At 41.1% G+C, this 16,915-nt stretch overlaps 1 protein-coding gene across 5 annotated transcripts in view; it reads left to right on the forward strand.

Annotated features, from left to right (window-relative positions):
• EEF1AKMT1 (EEF1A lysine methyltransferase 1) overlaps nucleotides 1-16,915 on the forward strand; it is a 54,831-nt gene extending 37,916 nt beyond the window's left edge. For 2 of the 5 annotated variants that reach the window (XM_023742459.1, XM_023742458.1), the window contains exons 2-5: nucleotides 6,237-6,395; nucleotides 7,224-7,306; nucleotides 12,263-12,543; nucleotides 14,584-16,915. In XM_023742459.1, the coding sequence (XP_023598227.1) occupies nucleotides 6,252-6,395; nucleotides 7,224-7,306; nucleotides 12,263-12,543; nucleotides 14,584-14,720 (645 nt within the window). In that variant the 5' untranslated portion in view covers nucleotides 6,237-6,251 and the 3' untranslated portion in view covers nucleotides 14,721-16,915. The other 3 variants (XM_004388398.3, XM_023742457.1, XM_023742456.1) reach the window with 3 other exon arrangements.

Below are 16,915 nucleotides of genomic sequence, written 5' to 3' on the forward strand. Positions count from 1 at the left end.
GGGAGAGGGTTGACATGTTGCGGGGTTGTTAACCAATGTCATAAAACAATATGTGTACTACTGTTTAATGAGAAACTATTTGTTCTGTAAACCTTCACCTGAAGTACAATTAAAAAAAAAAAAAGGATGTCAACTTGGCTAGGCTATGATTCCCAATATTGTGTGATTATCTACCATTTGTCACCTGATGTGATTTTCCTACGAGTTGTAAATCCTACCTCTGTGATGCTATTGAGGTGGGATTAGCAGCAGTTATGTTAATGAGGCAGGAGTCAATCTACAAGATTAAGTTGTGTTTTAAGCTAATCTCTTTTGAGATATAAAAGAGAGAAGTGAGCAGAGAGACATAGGGACCTCATACTACCAAGAAAGCAGTGCTGGGAGCAAAGCGTGTCCTTTGGAACTGGGGTTCCTGCACAGAGAAGCTACTAGACGAGGGGAAGTTTGATGACAAGGACTTTCCCCCAGAGCTGACAGAGAAAGCCTTCCGCTGGAGCTGGCACCCTGAACTCGGACTTCTAGCCTACTAGAATGTGAGAGAATAAATTTCTGTTTGTTAAAGCCATATACTTGTGGTATTTCTGTTACAGCAGCACTAGATGACCAAGACAGAATTTAGTACCAAGAGAGTGAGTTGCTGCTCTGACAGATACCCAAAATGTGGAAGCTGTTTTGAAACTATGAATGGATAGAAGCTGGAAGAATTTTAAAATGCCTAATAGTAAAAGCCTAGATTGCCTTGAAGAGACCGTTGGTGGAATTGTGGACATCAACGACAATTCTGAGGACTCAGAAGGAAATGAGGAGAGCTGTTACACTGGATATGGCACTGATGGCAAGAAGCAGTAGCAGACAAATGACAACAGCAGAACCAGAAGACCAGCACAAGACAGTGCCGGACCCTACCAATGGAGCAAGAGAGCTGAGTGCCTTTCTGCAGGAGGCTCCCTGGCAGAGTGGGGTTCCTCCAAGCACTCATTGGTGGAGCTAGGCTTGCCAACCCATGGAGCAAGAGAGCTGAGTGCCTTCTGGCTGAATTTTACTGGCAGAGTGGTGTGCCTCCAGGCACTTATTGCTGGAGCTAAAGAGCTTTGGAACACTTGCCCCAGCAAAGCAGACGCGGGCGGTGATGTCCAAGGGGTGGAGAGGCCAAGGAACCAGGAAGCAGAAGCTGAAAAGACAAGGAAAACAGGAAGCAGTGCTGACTCCATCTCTAAGGGTGTATTTGCCACTCAAATGCACTAGGAGAATGGGACCGCCCAAAACCGAGGAAGCAGTTGCCCTTCCAGTGGGCCTGAAAGGCCGAGCTGAAGGCCAGGGCTGGGTGGCCTCCACTCAGAATCTGGAGAGTGTGGCCAACACCCAGAGTGTGGAGAGCAGTTTCATTGTGTAAATGGTCTCAGAGAACAGAGGATTATTTTCAAGCCTTGAGGGCTAATGTAATGTGTTCTCCTGACTTGTTTGGTGCCTGGTATCCCTTCTTTCCCTCCAGTTTCTCCCATTTGTAATGGAAGTGTCTAGCTTGCGCCTGCCTGTTGCGTCATTGTACTTTGGAAGCAGATAACTTGTATTCTAGATTTCACAGATGAAGAAGAATTTTTGGATTTTGGACTTGGAGTTGACTTAAGACTTTTGCTATGATATGATGGGATGAATATATTTTACATGTGGCAAGGACATGAATTTTGGGGGGGCCAAAGGGTGGAACGCGATGGATTGAATTGTGTCCCCCCCAAAATGTGTGTCAACTTGGCTAGACCGTGATTCTCCCAATATTGTGTGATGGTCCACCATTTTGTCATCTGATGTGATCTTCCTATGTGTTGTAAATCCTACCTCTATGATGTTATTGAGGTAGGATTAGTGGTAGTTATGTTAATGAGGGAGGACTCAGTCTACAAGATTAGGTTGTGTCTTAATCCAATCTCTTTTGAGATATAAAAGAGAGAAATGAGACATGGGGCTCACAGACCACCAAGAAAGCAGCACTAGGAGCAGAATGCATCCTTTGGACCCAGAGTTCCTGTGCAGAGAGGCTCCTAGACCAGGGGAAGATTGATGACAAGGAACTTCCCCCAGAGCCAACAGAGAGAAAAAGCCTTTCCCCTAGAGTTGGCACCCTGAATTCGGACTTCTAGCCTACTAGACTGTGAGAGAATAAACTTCTGTTTGTTAAAGCCATCTACTTTTGGTATTTCTGTTATAGAAGCACTAAATAACCAAGATAGAAACCAACTGATTTTTGTATGTTTATCTTGCAGCCTGCTACTCTGCTGAATCTATTAGTTCCAGTAGTTTTCTTTTAGAGTCGTTTGGGTTCTCTATATATAGTATCATATCATCTGCAGATAGGGATAGTTTTACTCCTTCCTTACCAGTTTGGATACCCTTTATTTCTGTTTCTTGCCTTATTGCTCTAGCTAGGGCTTCCAGCCCAATGTTAAATAAGAGTGGTGTTAAAGGGCATTGTTCCTGTTCTTGTTCCTATTCTCAAGGGGAATGTTTTCAGCCTCTCTTCATTAAGAATGATGTTGGCTGTTGGTTTAATATAGAGGTCCTTTATTATGTTGAGGAATTTCCTCTCTATAAGTATTTTATTGAAAATTTTTATCAGAAATGTATGTTGGACTTTATCGAATCCCTTTTCTGCATCAGTTTATATGGTAGATTATGTTGATTCTTTAATGTTGAACCATCCTTACATACCTGGTATGAATTCCATTTGGTTGTGCTGTATTTTTTTTTTTTTTTTGATATGATGCTGAATGCTATTGGCTATAATTTTGTTGAGAATTTTTGCATCTATATTCATGAGAGATATTCGTCTGTAATTTTTTTTTTTTTTTTTTTGGTGGTATCTTTGTCTGGTTTTTGTATCAGGGCCAAAGCTGTAATTTTTATAGAAGCCAATTGCCATGTCTTTCTCCCACAGAGCGGCTGGTGGATTCAAACTGCTGACCTTTTGGTTAGCAGCCAAGCGCTTAACCACTGCGCCACAAAGGTTTCTCCTCCTCCTACTACTATAGTTAGGTAGCATCTTACTATTGGGGGAAAATGGGTGAAGGACACATGAGACCTCTCCATATTCTTTTTGCAACTTCCTTTGAATCTTTAATTATTTCAAAGTACAAAGTTAAAAAAAAATTAGCAATGAAAGTTGGGTTAGAAGGTAGGAATGTTCTTATGTCTACATTGTTAAATTCCTTTCCAAAAAGAGATTATGCCAATTTAAATTGTTACCCAAATTAGAGAGTATACCAACATCGGTACATTGTTATCAACATTAAATATTGCCATTTGTCTTAGTTTCCTAGTGCTGCTATAACAAAAATAACACAAGTGGATGGCTTTAAGAAACAGTTTTTTCCTCACAGTAATAGTAGGCTAAAAGTCCAAATTCAGGGCATCAGCTCCAGGAGAAGGCTTTCCCTCTCTGTTAGCCTTCTCTTCAATGTTCCCTCAGACTAGGAGTTTCTTCGTGCAGGGACCCTGGGTCCAAAGGACACGCTCTGCTCCTGGCACTGCTTTCTTGGTGGTATGAGGTCCCCCATCTCTCCGCTCACTTCTCTCTTTTATATCTCAAGAGATTGCCTCAAGACACAATCCAGTCATGTAGATTAAGTCCTGCCTCACTAACACAACTGCCACCCATTCTCCCTCATTAACATCATAGAGGCAGGATTTACAACATGTAGGAAAATCACACAATACCTGGAATCTCAGCCCAGCCAAACTGCTACACACATTTTTGGGGGGACATAATTCAATCCATGACATTTCACTCTTTGGCCTCCAAAAAATCACATCCTTGCAACATGTAAAACATATTCACCCCATCATATCATAGCAAAAGTCTTAACTCCAAGTCCAAAATCCAAAAATTCCTCTTCATCTATAAAATCTAGAATACAAGTTATCTGCTTCCAAAGGTACGATGGCAGAATAAGCACAAGCTAGGCATTTCCATTAAATGGGAGAAACTGGAGGAAAAGAAGGGATAACAGGCACCGAGCAAGTCAGCAGAACACATTACATTAGCCCTCAAGGCTTTGAAAATAATCTTCTGTTCTCTGAGACGATTTATACAATGGCCCTGCCTTCCAGACTCTAGGTATTGGCCACACTCTCCTGATTCTGAGTGGAGGCCCCTCTGCCCTGGGCTTCAGCTCCGCCTTCCAGTCACACTGGAACAGCAACTCTACTCTCTTGGCTTTAGGCGCACCATTCTTAGTCCATCTGAGTGGCACCTCCACCCTTAGAAACACCAGAGGCCATGGCTCCACCCTTTGAAACCCCTGAGATCATGGCCATACCTTTTGAGACTGAGGCCATTCGGCTTCTTGTGTTCCTTGTCTCTTCAGCTTCTGCTTCCTGTGGCCTGTCCGTGTTCGGGCTTCACGCCCACATTTGCCCTGCTGGGGCAAGGGTTCCAAAGCTCTGTAGCTCCACCGATAACTGCCTCGAGGCACCCTACTCGACCAGGAAGCGTCCTGCACACAGGCACTCATCTCCCTTGCTCTGTGGGTCGGCAAGCCTAGTTCCACCAATAGCTGTCCGGAGGCACCCCGCTCCACCAAGAAGCCTCCTGCTCACAGGCATTCAGCTTTCTCGCTCCGTGGGTCAGCTCCAGCACCGTCTCTCGCTGGTCTCCTGGTTCTGCTACCGCTGGTTCTCTGCCGCTGCCACTTCTCTGCTGGTGCAGGTTCTCTGCTACTGCTTGTCCTCTGCCGCTGTCACTGCTCTATCCGTTCACAGTATCAAAGCTACTTCTACATTTTAGGTATCTGTTAGAGCAGCACCCCGTTCTCTTGGACCAAACTCTATCTTAATTTTCTAGTGCTGCTATAACAGAGATACCACACGTGGATGGCTTTAACAAAGAGAAGTTTATTTCCTCACAGTAAAGCAGGCTAAAAGTCCAAATTCAGGGCGTCAGCTCCAGGGGAAGGCTCTCTCTCTGTCAGCCTTCTCATCAATGTTCCCCCAGACTAGGAGCTTCTTCGCACAGGGACCTCAGGTCCAAAGAACACGCTCTGCTCCCGGCACTGCTTTCTTGGTGGTATGTGGTCCCCCTGTCTCTCGGCTCACTTCTGTCTTTTATATCTCAAGAGATTGCCTCAAGACACAATCCAGTCTTGTAGATTGAGTCCTGCCTTACTAACACAACTGCCACGCATCCTCCCTCATTAATATCATAGAGGCAGGATTTATAGCATATAGGAAAATCACACAATATTGGGAATCATGGCCCAGCCAAATTGATACACACATTTTTTGGGGGACATGATTCAATCCATGACACCATTATTTTGATTTGCTTGTTTTATCTGTTTACTGTTATTCTGGCCATCTGTTTCCTATACTGAGGGATTATAAGCTAGCCAAAATACTGACAAATGATTTAGATGCCATGACCCTTTTGATATACATATAAAGAAAATTTTCTCAATTCAGCCAAAAAATTAAAACCCTGTACACAGATGTTCATAGTACCTTTATTCATAATAGCGAAAAACTGTAATCAATGTAAATGTCCTTCAGTGGGTGAATGTTTAAATTGTGGTACATCCATACAACTGTTGATGACTGCAACAACTTAGATGGATAGCAAGTGTATTATGCTGAGAGATTTTTAAAAAAGCCAATCTCAAAAGGTTGTATACCATATGATTCAATTTATATAACATTTTGTAAATGACAGAACTATAGAGATGTAGAACAAATTAGTAGTTGCCAAGAGATAGGGGTAGGTGTGAGTGAGTGTGACTATAAAGGCATAGCACAAAGGGGTTCCTTGATGGTAATTGAATGGTTCTGTATCTTGATTGTGGTGGTGGTTACATGAATCTTTACCTGGGGTAAAATTGCATAGAACCAAACACAGACACACATGCACAAATGAGTACGTATAAAAACTGGTGACATTTGAACAAGACTTGTAATCTCATTAATAATATTGCACGGCTGTCCATTTCCTGGTTTTGATATTCTGCTGATTAGGTAAAATTTTACTATGTGGGGAGCTGAGGAGGAGGGCACACAACACTGTTCTATTTTTGCAACTTCCTGTGAGTTTACAATTCCTTCAAAATAAAAAAAAGTAATTAATTTTAAAAATCATGTTCTCTCATTCCCCCTACTCATATATTGTTTCAACCAAGGACAATGTGCATCTTTCCATTTATCATTTATTTAGGTCTCATCTCGAGCATTCACCTTTCCTCATTTATCTTCAGGTTATAGGTTATGAAATGAGTGACTCCAATGATGATGATATCCCCCAGCTTTCTTCCCACACCTTAGCAGCTCTCCAGGAATTTTATGCTGGGCAGAAGCAACAAACTGACCCAGGAGGGGATAATAAATACAGCATTGGAATAATAGAAGAGAACTGGGTAAGTAAATGCATTCCAGATCTCTCAGAAAGTATTGTCACGGTACCTGTTCTGTACCTAGTCCAGTGTTTGTCTGCATCCTAACTAACTAAAGCCGACATCACCTATCACTCAGGAACTGATACTTTCTTCTGGGAGCTAAGAAAGAAAGCAGCCCAGGAACATTTTAAGACAGATTAAATGCAGAGTTTCCTGGCTCTGACTGCCAGGCTGGCTGGAGATCAGAGGAGGCTTTTCATTTAGGGGAACACTGTATCATTCTGTCCCACACAACTGCATGCTCTGTTCTTGTGCACAGGGTGCTCCGTTGGTTTTTATGGAGCCCAGCGTACCTTGTGGGGAGAAATATACCATTGCAGTAAATGAGGCAACTGAAACTAATCATGCAGTGAACAATTGGTGAGAGACAGTTTTTAAGAAGATACTAATAGTTTCCAGTATGTGCATAATATGTACTTTAACTGTATTTTTATAGTCCAAATAAAAATAAGAGGTAGAAGAGAAGAAAAATGAGTTGAAGGAAACTCCTAATCCAGGCTGGAACCTTCTTTGGCATGACAAATACATAGGTGGCATGTGTTCTTTGATGAGGAGAAACATTTGTTTCAAAGGTGGTCTCATTTTGTGATGTTAGCAATCACTGATACTCAATGCCTAGATTCCATCCATTTATTAGGGGCTTGTATTAATTTAAGATAATTAAAAATCAGTTTTAAAAAGAAAAGCTTAAAACATGTATCTATACACACTGGTATGGCAGGTATAAATTAAAAGAACAAAGTTTATGACAACTCTAAAATGATTTCTAAACCCATTCCTCTGCTCCAGCAATTGAGCCAGTTTTGGTATAGTCAGGAAACTGCTTTTCGGCTTGCAGAGGAAGTGATTGCAGTCGCTGGAGAAGGTGGCAGGTGAGATTCAAAGTTTTGTGTTTTTCTTTTTGTATCCTAATCTAAAGTAATATTTTAAATATCCTTCCTAGATGAGAGTACTGTATCTGCAAAAATTGTACTTCATGGTTTGCAGCATAAGAGAAATTAAGAACTGCTTCAATACTGAATTTAGGGATACACTCAGAAGTCTATTCATTGTAAGATTTATCTGTATTCTCTAACATTTTCTAACCTGTTTCTTATCTTTATACCTCTAGAGTTTGCTTTAAAAGAGAAGTCTTAATGTTTTACCTTTTTGAAGTTTTAAGAATACAGGTTTTCTTTTTATGTTCATTTGGTTTTTATTTTTATCAAAACTTTGCATGCATAAATTCAGCACCACTCCAAAGTATATATCCAAAAGAATTGAAAGCAGGAATGCAAACAGATACTTAACACCAATGTTCACTGCAACATTATTCACAATAGCAAAAGATAGAAACAGCTTAAATGTCCATCAACAGATGAATGGATAAATTGTGGTACAAACATACAATGGATTATTACTCAGCTATAAAGCAAAATGAGGTCCTCATACATGCTACTACATGGATGAACCTTGAAAACATCATGCTGAGTAAAACGCCGGTCATAAAAGGACAAATATTGTATGATCTCATTTATATGAAATATCTAGAAAAGGCAAATATATAGAGACCAAAGCTTATTAGTGGTTACCAGGGGTGAGAGGGAGGGGGAAAAGGGAGAGTTATTGCTTGAGGAGCCCTTAGCTATTAAGGGTGATGGAAAAATTTGGAAAAGGATAGTGGTGATGGTTGTACAACATGATGAACATAATTAATGTCACTGTATCGTACATGGAAAAAATGTTGAAATGGCAAGTGTATTGTTATATATATATCCTTACCACAATAAATAAGGAAAAACTTTGCATGTGTGTAATTTAAAGAGTATAACTGAAATGGTTCTAAAAGGCTTGTTTAAAAAAAAAAAAAAATGCTAATTTCCTCCCTTTCCCGCACTGCCCACCTTCTCCACCTTGAGCTCTGTTTTAATTGATTCTTCTGGTATTTACAGCCTTTTGGTATTTCTAAATAACATGCTTATATTGCCACTTGCTGTCTGTCATTCTCCCCTGGCTACCACATATGTGCATATTTCTGTCCGTGCTACCAACAGAGTTATGTCCTGATTTGGTTAGAATAGGGTTTATATTGTTATGACTACATAAATGTTCTTTACAGCTGGGCTTTTTACTTTTCCTCTTCTGTATAATTTTTTATGTTCCCTGAAGTAAATAATTGTCTTATTTTTTATGCATTTCTACCTACATGTCACTAATTAGCTCTCGTATGCTCTCCCATTGTCTAAATCTCCAGTCAATAAGTTCACACATATTTCAACTTCTTGAAGAAAATTACTGAGTCCTAGAGCTTTGCAGCCTGTTGCAATCTGGACCAGGTGCTAATCCAGATCACCATCATGCTGAGGATTCCTTGTACCCCTCTTTTCTTTTGGACTCCCTGTTGCCTGTATCCCAGATCTTCTTTTTTCTTAGTGTACGACCTTATTTTGCTGGGGGCACATCCTTCAATAGCTACCAGAGAAAAGGTGCATGGGAGGGAAATTTTGAAACTTTTCATGTCTGAAAATGTCTTTATTCTACCCTCACTTTTGATTGTGATAGTTTGGATATGTAATTCTAGGTTGGGAATAATAGCTTCTGTTTCCCTGAACCACTGTATTTTGAAGGCATCATCCCATTGTCTCCGGGCTTCCATCGGTGTTGTTGAGAAATCCAATGCTATTCTGATGTTTTGCAGGAAACCTGTTTTTTTTTCCCCCATCCCTGCCCACTGCACGCTTAGTATTTTCTCTTTAGTCCCAGAGTCCGAGGTATCTTGGTGCGGAGCTTTCACGTATGATACTACATTCTAGGGTCCCTTTCATTCTCACAACTCATTTCCTTCCGTTGGGGAAAATTATCTCAAATTATTTCTTTGATTTCTTCTCCTCTGTTTTTTCTGCTCCTTCTTCTGGAACTCCTATTGTTTGACTGTTGGACCTCATCTAATTTTCTTTCCTTTTTCTATCTGTTATCTTTTTTACCCTACTTTCTTGGAGAATTCCTCAACTTAATCCTCTAAACTTTTTACTGAGTTTACCATTTTTGCTACCATAGTCTTAATTGTCTATAACTCTTTTTTGCTGTCTGAATATTCCTTTATAATTGTATCTTGTTCTTTCTGGGGATACTAATTTTACAGTTTTTTTTAAGTTTTCATCTCCTTACGTAGTCTTTGTTTATTCCAGTGTGCTGTTGTTCATTTTGGCTTCTAATATTAGATGCTTCCCCTGAATGACTGTGGATCCTTGGCTGTCTGCTCTTATCTAAGGTTAGGCACCCAAAATCTGGAAGCTTTGACACATGGGTGGACCTTGTTTACTTTGGGCCTTACTGCCAGCTGATCTGGGTGAGCTATTTCCTAGGGAACCCCCAGTGTCAATATCTTCAAGTCTTTTTTTGTGGGCTAGTCAGAACTCCAGGGAAGATTCTTCTAATTCCTGCCTGGAAGTTATGCATCTGATACCATCTTGGGAAGCACATTACTGAAAGAAGGCTGAGGTCTCTGCATCTAATGTACGTGAAGTACCTCTTGGTCACCTGTGCCTGGCATCCCCCCTCTGGGCATCCCCAGTCAGAGAATAGTCCTCTAGTTTTCTGCTAGTCATGGAGGGCCAGACACCTGGAGGCTTGGGACAGGGAAGAGAATCCTGGGATCTAATTGTTTCTTACATAGACCTTTCAAGTAATTCTGTTTTTAGCCCCACTTTCACCCCCACTTCTTGAGTTACCTGGTTCTGGGGGGTGCTGAGAGTAAACCGGGTTGCTTCTCAGCTTTCCTGGTCACCAGTTTAGGACCTGGCTTTCTTGGGTCTGCTCAGTTGATTACCACCCATCCATTTGCTTTTTAGCTTCCTAAATGTTGTTTCATTAGCCTCTTCACTCATCCTCTTGTCTCTCGGAGGTTTATGTCGAAACAGTAAAATGAAACAAAACTTTATCCATGTTTTATTTAGTAGGGTTTCATAAGGGAGCAAATCTAAATGAATGTGTTGAATCTGCCATCTTTAACTGGAAGCCCTAGGCTTTTACTAACAACATTGTTTTTACATTTACTTTCTTTTTTCCATTAATATGAGGGCCTTGGAAGCAACTTTTCATTTTTTCTGAAGAGCAACTTCAGTTATTTTGAGGAGCTGAGTAATAATTTTAAAGATGAATATAATAAGTAATATTTATTGAGTACTGACTGCGCCATATACTGTTATGAGTGTCACCTCATTTAATCCTCATGTCTCTGTGAGGTACTTATTATTATACTCTCTATTCTTAAGATAAAGACACTGCGGACAGAGAAATTAGGTAACTTGCTAAAGGTTACGCAGCAAGTAAATGACAGAGCTGGGATTTGAACCCAGGTGCTCTGATTCCAAACTACATAATAAACTACTGGCTGCACTTAATTTGCTGCTTTCTCTGCTCTCATTCCTTCTTGCATCTCAGACCATTTTCATTCTGCCTGAAGCACATTCTTTACAATTTTTTAGAAAAGATCTGCAGGTGGCAAACTCAGATTTTTGTCTGAAAATATATTTCACCCTCTTTCTTGGCAATTATTTTCATTGGGTATATAATTCTCAGCTGCTGGTTGTTACCTTTCAGTACACTGAAGATATAATCCCCTTCCCTCTACTCCCACCCTGACCCATCCTGGAGCTGGGGCCAGTCTGGGGGCAGTGGGAGAGCTGCGTTCCTGCATCCCAAACTGCAGCAGCATGTTACGTGAAGTCGACAGGCTTTATTAAATGCTTCAAGTGTATTTGGGCTGAGTGGCCTTTGTAGCCTGGCATGGGTACCTAACCACTGTGTGTGACATTGTCTCTGCTAAGACACGCTTCTCACATGTTTCAGGCTGAGTTTAATTCTAAAATTAGCTATGTTTTTGAATGATAACATATGAACATGATAAAAATTTCAAAAGTGACAAAGGGAATTGAGAAAAGTCAGTCAGTCTCCCTTTCGACTTTGTCCAGGTCCCCAGTTCCCCTCCCAGGCAGCCACGGTTCCAGCTCTGCATCCCCTAGAGATGCCTGTGTGTGCACAAGCACCTATTTTTATACACATGAAAGCATGTATACACTGTTCTGTCCCTTTCTTTTTTCACTTAGTGATATGTCTTGGAGGGCTGCTTCAGTCTGTTTAAAATGGCTACATGGTATTCCATTGTACCTAGTGTACCAAAGTTAACTCAGTACCTCAATATTTAGGTTGCTTCTAGCTTTTTCAGCAGCTGATTTAAAAAGTTAACTTTTGGAACACTACCCACTCATAAAGTGGGGGCTGCCAGTAATGAAATAGGTTCTTTAATCTCCTTATACAAAAAAGCAGCAGAAATTCAAAGTGGCTTGTCTGCACTGAAGCACCATAAACACGGTGAGTCCCTATTTTAGTGTATCTTTTTGGAAACCTGGGGTTTTTCTTTCAAGATCGTGAATATTACAAAATGACTTCAAAATATTTAGTTTGGGACTAAAAATATTTGAAATAAACATTGAAGGATCAACATGAAAATAATAGGTAAATTTAGGCTTTGGGCTGTCTACCTTTATATAGTTTGTTATAATATGTTCCTGATGTTTTACCTTATTTGCTACAAAAAGCATATTTATACTTTCATACCTCAGAATTATGAGTTGCAGGTTTTTAAATATCAAATCCCTTAAAGTGAGGCAGTGCAAAGATTTTCTCAAAATTTACTGCTATTAGTTTCCACTATTTTTTCCGTTAAGAAAATAAAAGCATAAATCTGAACACAAGGACTTATTTTTTTTTTAGTGAAGTAATTGTTACTTAACACCATAAGCTACCTATTAAAGCCCTTTGATGAATTTGTTCATTTTGTGTTTTAGAATAGCATGTGTGAGTGCCCCCAGTGTTTACCAGAAACTGAGAGAGCTACACAGAGAAGACTTTTCTATATGCATCTTTGAATATGACAAAAGATTTGCTATATACGGAGAGGAGTTTATCTTCTACAATTACAATAATCCACTGGATTTACCTGAGAAGATTGCTGCACATAGTTTTGATGTTGTGATAGCAGATCCTCCTTATCTTTCTGAGGAGTGTCTCAGAAAAATGTCAGAAACCATCAAGTATCTGACTCAGGGCAAGATTCTGCTGTGCACAGGTGGGTGCCAGATTTCACTTCTCACAAAATGGGTGACAGTGGATATTCAAGTCCTAGGATTCAAAAGTTGGAAGAGATGTTAGAGCTCCAATCCTGAATCCACCACTTACTGTGTAACCTTAAACAAGTTATTTAACCTCTGTGTACCCTAGTTTTCTTGTCTGTAAGCAGGAATTAATACTACTACCTGCCTTATAGGGTTGCTAGGAATTAACAAAGGGTCTGGCACAGTGTAAGTGCTCAATAAGTGTTAGCCATGGCTATTTATTTAGTATTATGTGATCCAATCTTTGCACTTGATAAAACAAATTTAGAATCTAGAGAGTTAAAGTGAATTGCCTATGGTTATATAGCTAGAAATTAGATTAAGCTTTTTAAATTAGAAGAGTTTTCTTACTTGTAAAATTGATACATTTTCCTAAGATGGGTATACTAAAATTTAAAACTATAGTGTTAACAACAAAGCACCCACCAGTCGTTTTACTTCCAGGCATGCCATGGTATCTGTGATATTCCCCACTTCCTAAAGGCCCAGTCTCTCAGAGTCCTGCTTCCTCCTCTGAGAAAGCCCACCCACAGGCTGTGACCAGGAGGTGAGCAGCTGTGACTGGGAGTGCAGGCCTCTGCTCTCCTTTGGCATTGTGGTATTGCTTGTGTAGTCAAAAACGCCACTCTGTGTCATATAAATAGAATTTATTTAGTGCTTACTAATTCAACAACTTTTTACACACCCTTTGTGCCAGCTAAGCTACAATGCTCTGACCTCATGGAGTTTACATTTTAGTTTTAGGGGATAGGTTAAAAATATAAGGAAGCAGACCAAAGGAAGGAATTACTACTTTTGATAAGTGTAATGAAAAATCCAAAAAGGTGGGGACCTGGTACAGAGAGTAGTGAGGGGTGTACTGCAGCTGGGATGTGGAGGGGATGCATTTGAGGAAGTGGGAAGTGCGTTCAGTGGAGACCTCAGGATGAGGCGTGGGCCACGCACCTGGAGGGCGCACACCACCCTGAGGTAAGAGAAGAGACAAGCTCAACTAGAGTCTGGTGGGCAGAGTTCATGGCAATGGCAGGGGTGGGGCGGGTTTGAAGTTAACAGTAGGGAGTTTGGATTTTCTTTTAAAGCTTTTAGCTCAAAGTGGCACAACCCAGTTGGTCTTAAGAAAATCACTTTTACTTTGTACCAAATATGGATTTACAGCACAAGTGGGGAAGGCCAGGCGTGAGGCCCTTGGAGTCAGATGATGTGGTCGTGGTCAGGACCGAGATTGCGGCCGTGGATAAGGAGAGGAGGGAATGGAGTCAGAGTATGTTTTGGAGCCAAAACTGAAAGAACTTGCTGTAGTTTGGAAGTTGAGGGGAGAGAAAGGGGAGGAATCGAGGATGTGCCTGGCCTGTGCCACAGCGAGGCTGATGAGTGGGGACCACGGGGAGATGGCGAGGCTGATGGGAGACTCCAGGTTCCTGGCCTGTGCCTAAGCAAGGCTGATGAGGAAGGGACCATAGAAGGGGGGCTGAGGAGGGAAGTGGATTGGAATAGGAATCAGGAGCTCTGCACTGGATAAGTGAAGCTTCGGGTGTTTTGGCTTCTCAGTGGCAGTGTACCATAGGCAGTCCGGGGAGAAGACTGGGCTGGAGAGGAAAATTTGGTTTGGTATTAATATCTTTATAGAGTTTGCAAGTTTACATATTATTGAAAAAGGCTTTCTTGACTGAAAAAGCTAGAAAATAGTCGTTAGTAATTGTTTTTGCTTTCCTTAACTTCTTTAGGTTACTTTGTGAAATGTAATCTGTTTCTAAATTTCTAAATGTTTTAGCTTTGCAGAGGTAGAAAAATAATTAAATTTCACATTATGAAATGGAAAAAAGACATAACTAGGTAATTTGCAAAAAGATTTGAGAAGGCAGAAGGAATATAAAGAATGAATGACCCCAGCCCTTATTTGTTGGCTAGTGCTGTTGACTCACTGTTCAGTGTAGAGAGCCCTCCACACCTCGGCCATTTCACATCTTCAGATTCATTTAGCTTTTTCTCTTCAGGTGCCATCATGGAAGAAGCAGCAGCAAAACTTCTTGGAGTGAAGATGTGCAAGTTCATTCCAAAACATACCCGAAATTTGGCAAATGAGTTTCGCTGTTATGTGAATTATGATTCGGGGCTTGACTCTGAAATCTAGCTACTTTCTCATCAGTAGATTGAAAAGTTATAACCTACCCCCCCAAACTGGGGCCTAATTTTCAAAATAAAGAAGACAACATCTCATTAGTGTTTCTTTATTGAGGGTTCCTGTAGAGCTTACAGTTCATTTGTCAACCTGAATCCATGGAATAAGAGTTGGCTGAAATCTTAGAGCTCATCTAATCCTGTCTCCTTACTTGACGTATGTAAAAAAAAGAAACACAAACAGTGACTTGGCAAAGACCTCCTGAATTAGACCAGACCCTGGCTTCTGCATCGGCAGCACAGTCTCTTAAATGGGCTCATTCTGACCGTCCAGGAGCAGCTGGTGCTTTCCCCAAGGAGACATGGCTTGCTGCCGCCATGAAATAATCCTGGGAACCGGCATCAGGAGTGATGACAGGGACGGAGCCCCAGTGCCCTCTGTTGTGGCTCAGCCTCAATGTCCTCAACTCTGGCCACACCAAATGCTCTGAGCTGCCACATGAAAGCACCCTTTGTGACCAGCTCCATTACACGAAGGGGTCAGGGAGTGTGGTAGTCATCAAACACCCACACCATGGCCTACTGCTTAGCAGTCGACAGGGGTGGACCATGGCTACATGCAACAACTTGGATGGGTCTCAGAGCATTATGTTGGGTTGAAAAAGCCAATCTCAAAAGGCCACATACTGCCTGATTCCATTTATGTAACATTCTCAAAATGACAGAATTACAGAAACGGAGAACAGATGAGTGGCTGGCAGAAGCTAGGGATGGGATGGGGGATGGGAAGGCAGGTATGATCATAAAAGGGAATTCTTTGTGGTGATGGAACAGTTCTAGGTCTTGATTGTGGTGACAAAATTGCATGGAACCATACACACAAATAGGTAAAACTGGTAAAATCTGAGTAAGGTCTGCGGTTTGTACGAACATCAAGTTCCTGGTTGTGATATTGCACTACAGTTATGTAACATGGTACCACTGGGGGGACTGGATAAAGGGTACACAAAACCTCTCTGTAGTACTTTTGCAATTTCCTGTGGATCTACAACTATTTCAAAATAAAAAGTTAAAAAAATCACCCACTCTCTAGGAAAGGATTATACTTCCCTACCTCTGTGACTTGCTTTGGAAGACAAAATGTGAAAGGGCATGGCATGTATCACTTAAACCTGAGCCATATTTTCCCCCTGGCATAATGAGCAGCACACTTCCAGGCTGTCCAGGTCTTAGAGCCGGGCAGAGCCACAGCTAGCCTGCAGTGGAGGCACTGAGGGAGAGAGAAAGAAACCCTTGTGGTTCAAAGTCAGACTGGGATCGATACTGAGGGATACAGAGAGGGAGGGGCTGTGGGATCAATATACTGGGGGATACAGAGAGGGAGAGACTGTGGGATCGGTACTGAGAGATACAGAGGAGAAAGATGCATCAGATCAACTGCCACTCATGAATAGTGGTTCAAGTTGCCCGGCATTATCCTCTGGTTTGTTACTGTTGTTTCTCAGACCTCAGGTGTCATGGATAATTTTTAGATAATTTACTCTCAAAAATCCCTTTGTGTTTTTATGAGGCATTGGTATTTGTATCAGTGCACCTAGCATGAACAGCAGCATACCAGCCCCTGACACATTACATATTCAATAAATTTTTGTTTTAAAAAAAGACCCCAGTTTATTATTTCCTTATGAACTGGTTTGCTAAAAATTACCTAGGGCAGTATCAAATTTTAGTGACAAATCATGTATAGAAATGTAATGTTTAATTTAGGAATTCTGGGAGAGTAACAGTCTAGAAATAACAGAATTTTAGCTGTCCTATAAATCTAGCATTTAGATGAAGAAACCGTATTGTTCTGTGGCAGGGGGCAGGGGATGAGGAAACGAAGGGGTGAGGCTTTACTCATCCTAAAAATTTACACAAGTCTTAAGTTATTAAGTCTTACAAAATGAGGTAATTACAGATTTGTTTAATAAGCAGCCAGCATGTTTTATTGCCTTGGACCCCTTATGTGACTTCAATTTTAGCAAATCTGTATTCATATATGGGACCTTTAAAAAGATCACTGCCTCTGGTGTGTTCCTTGGTGCCTTCATTTGAGTCGCTAATGATGCTGAGGAGCCCTGGTGACACAGTGGTTAAGAGCTCAGCTGCTGTCTGTCATGGATTGTGTCCCCCCAAAATATCTGTCAACTTGGCTGGGCCATGATT

This window comes from Trichechus manatus, unplaced genomic scaffold (assembly GCF_000243295.1).
Source record: "Trichechus manatus latirostris isolate Lorelei unplaced genomic scaffold, TriManLat1.0 scaffold00210, whole genome shotgun sequence".
NCBI classification, from domain to species: Eukaryota; Metazoa; Chordata; class Mammalia; order Sirenia; family Trichechidae; genus Trichechus; species Trichechus manatus.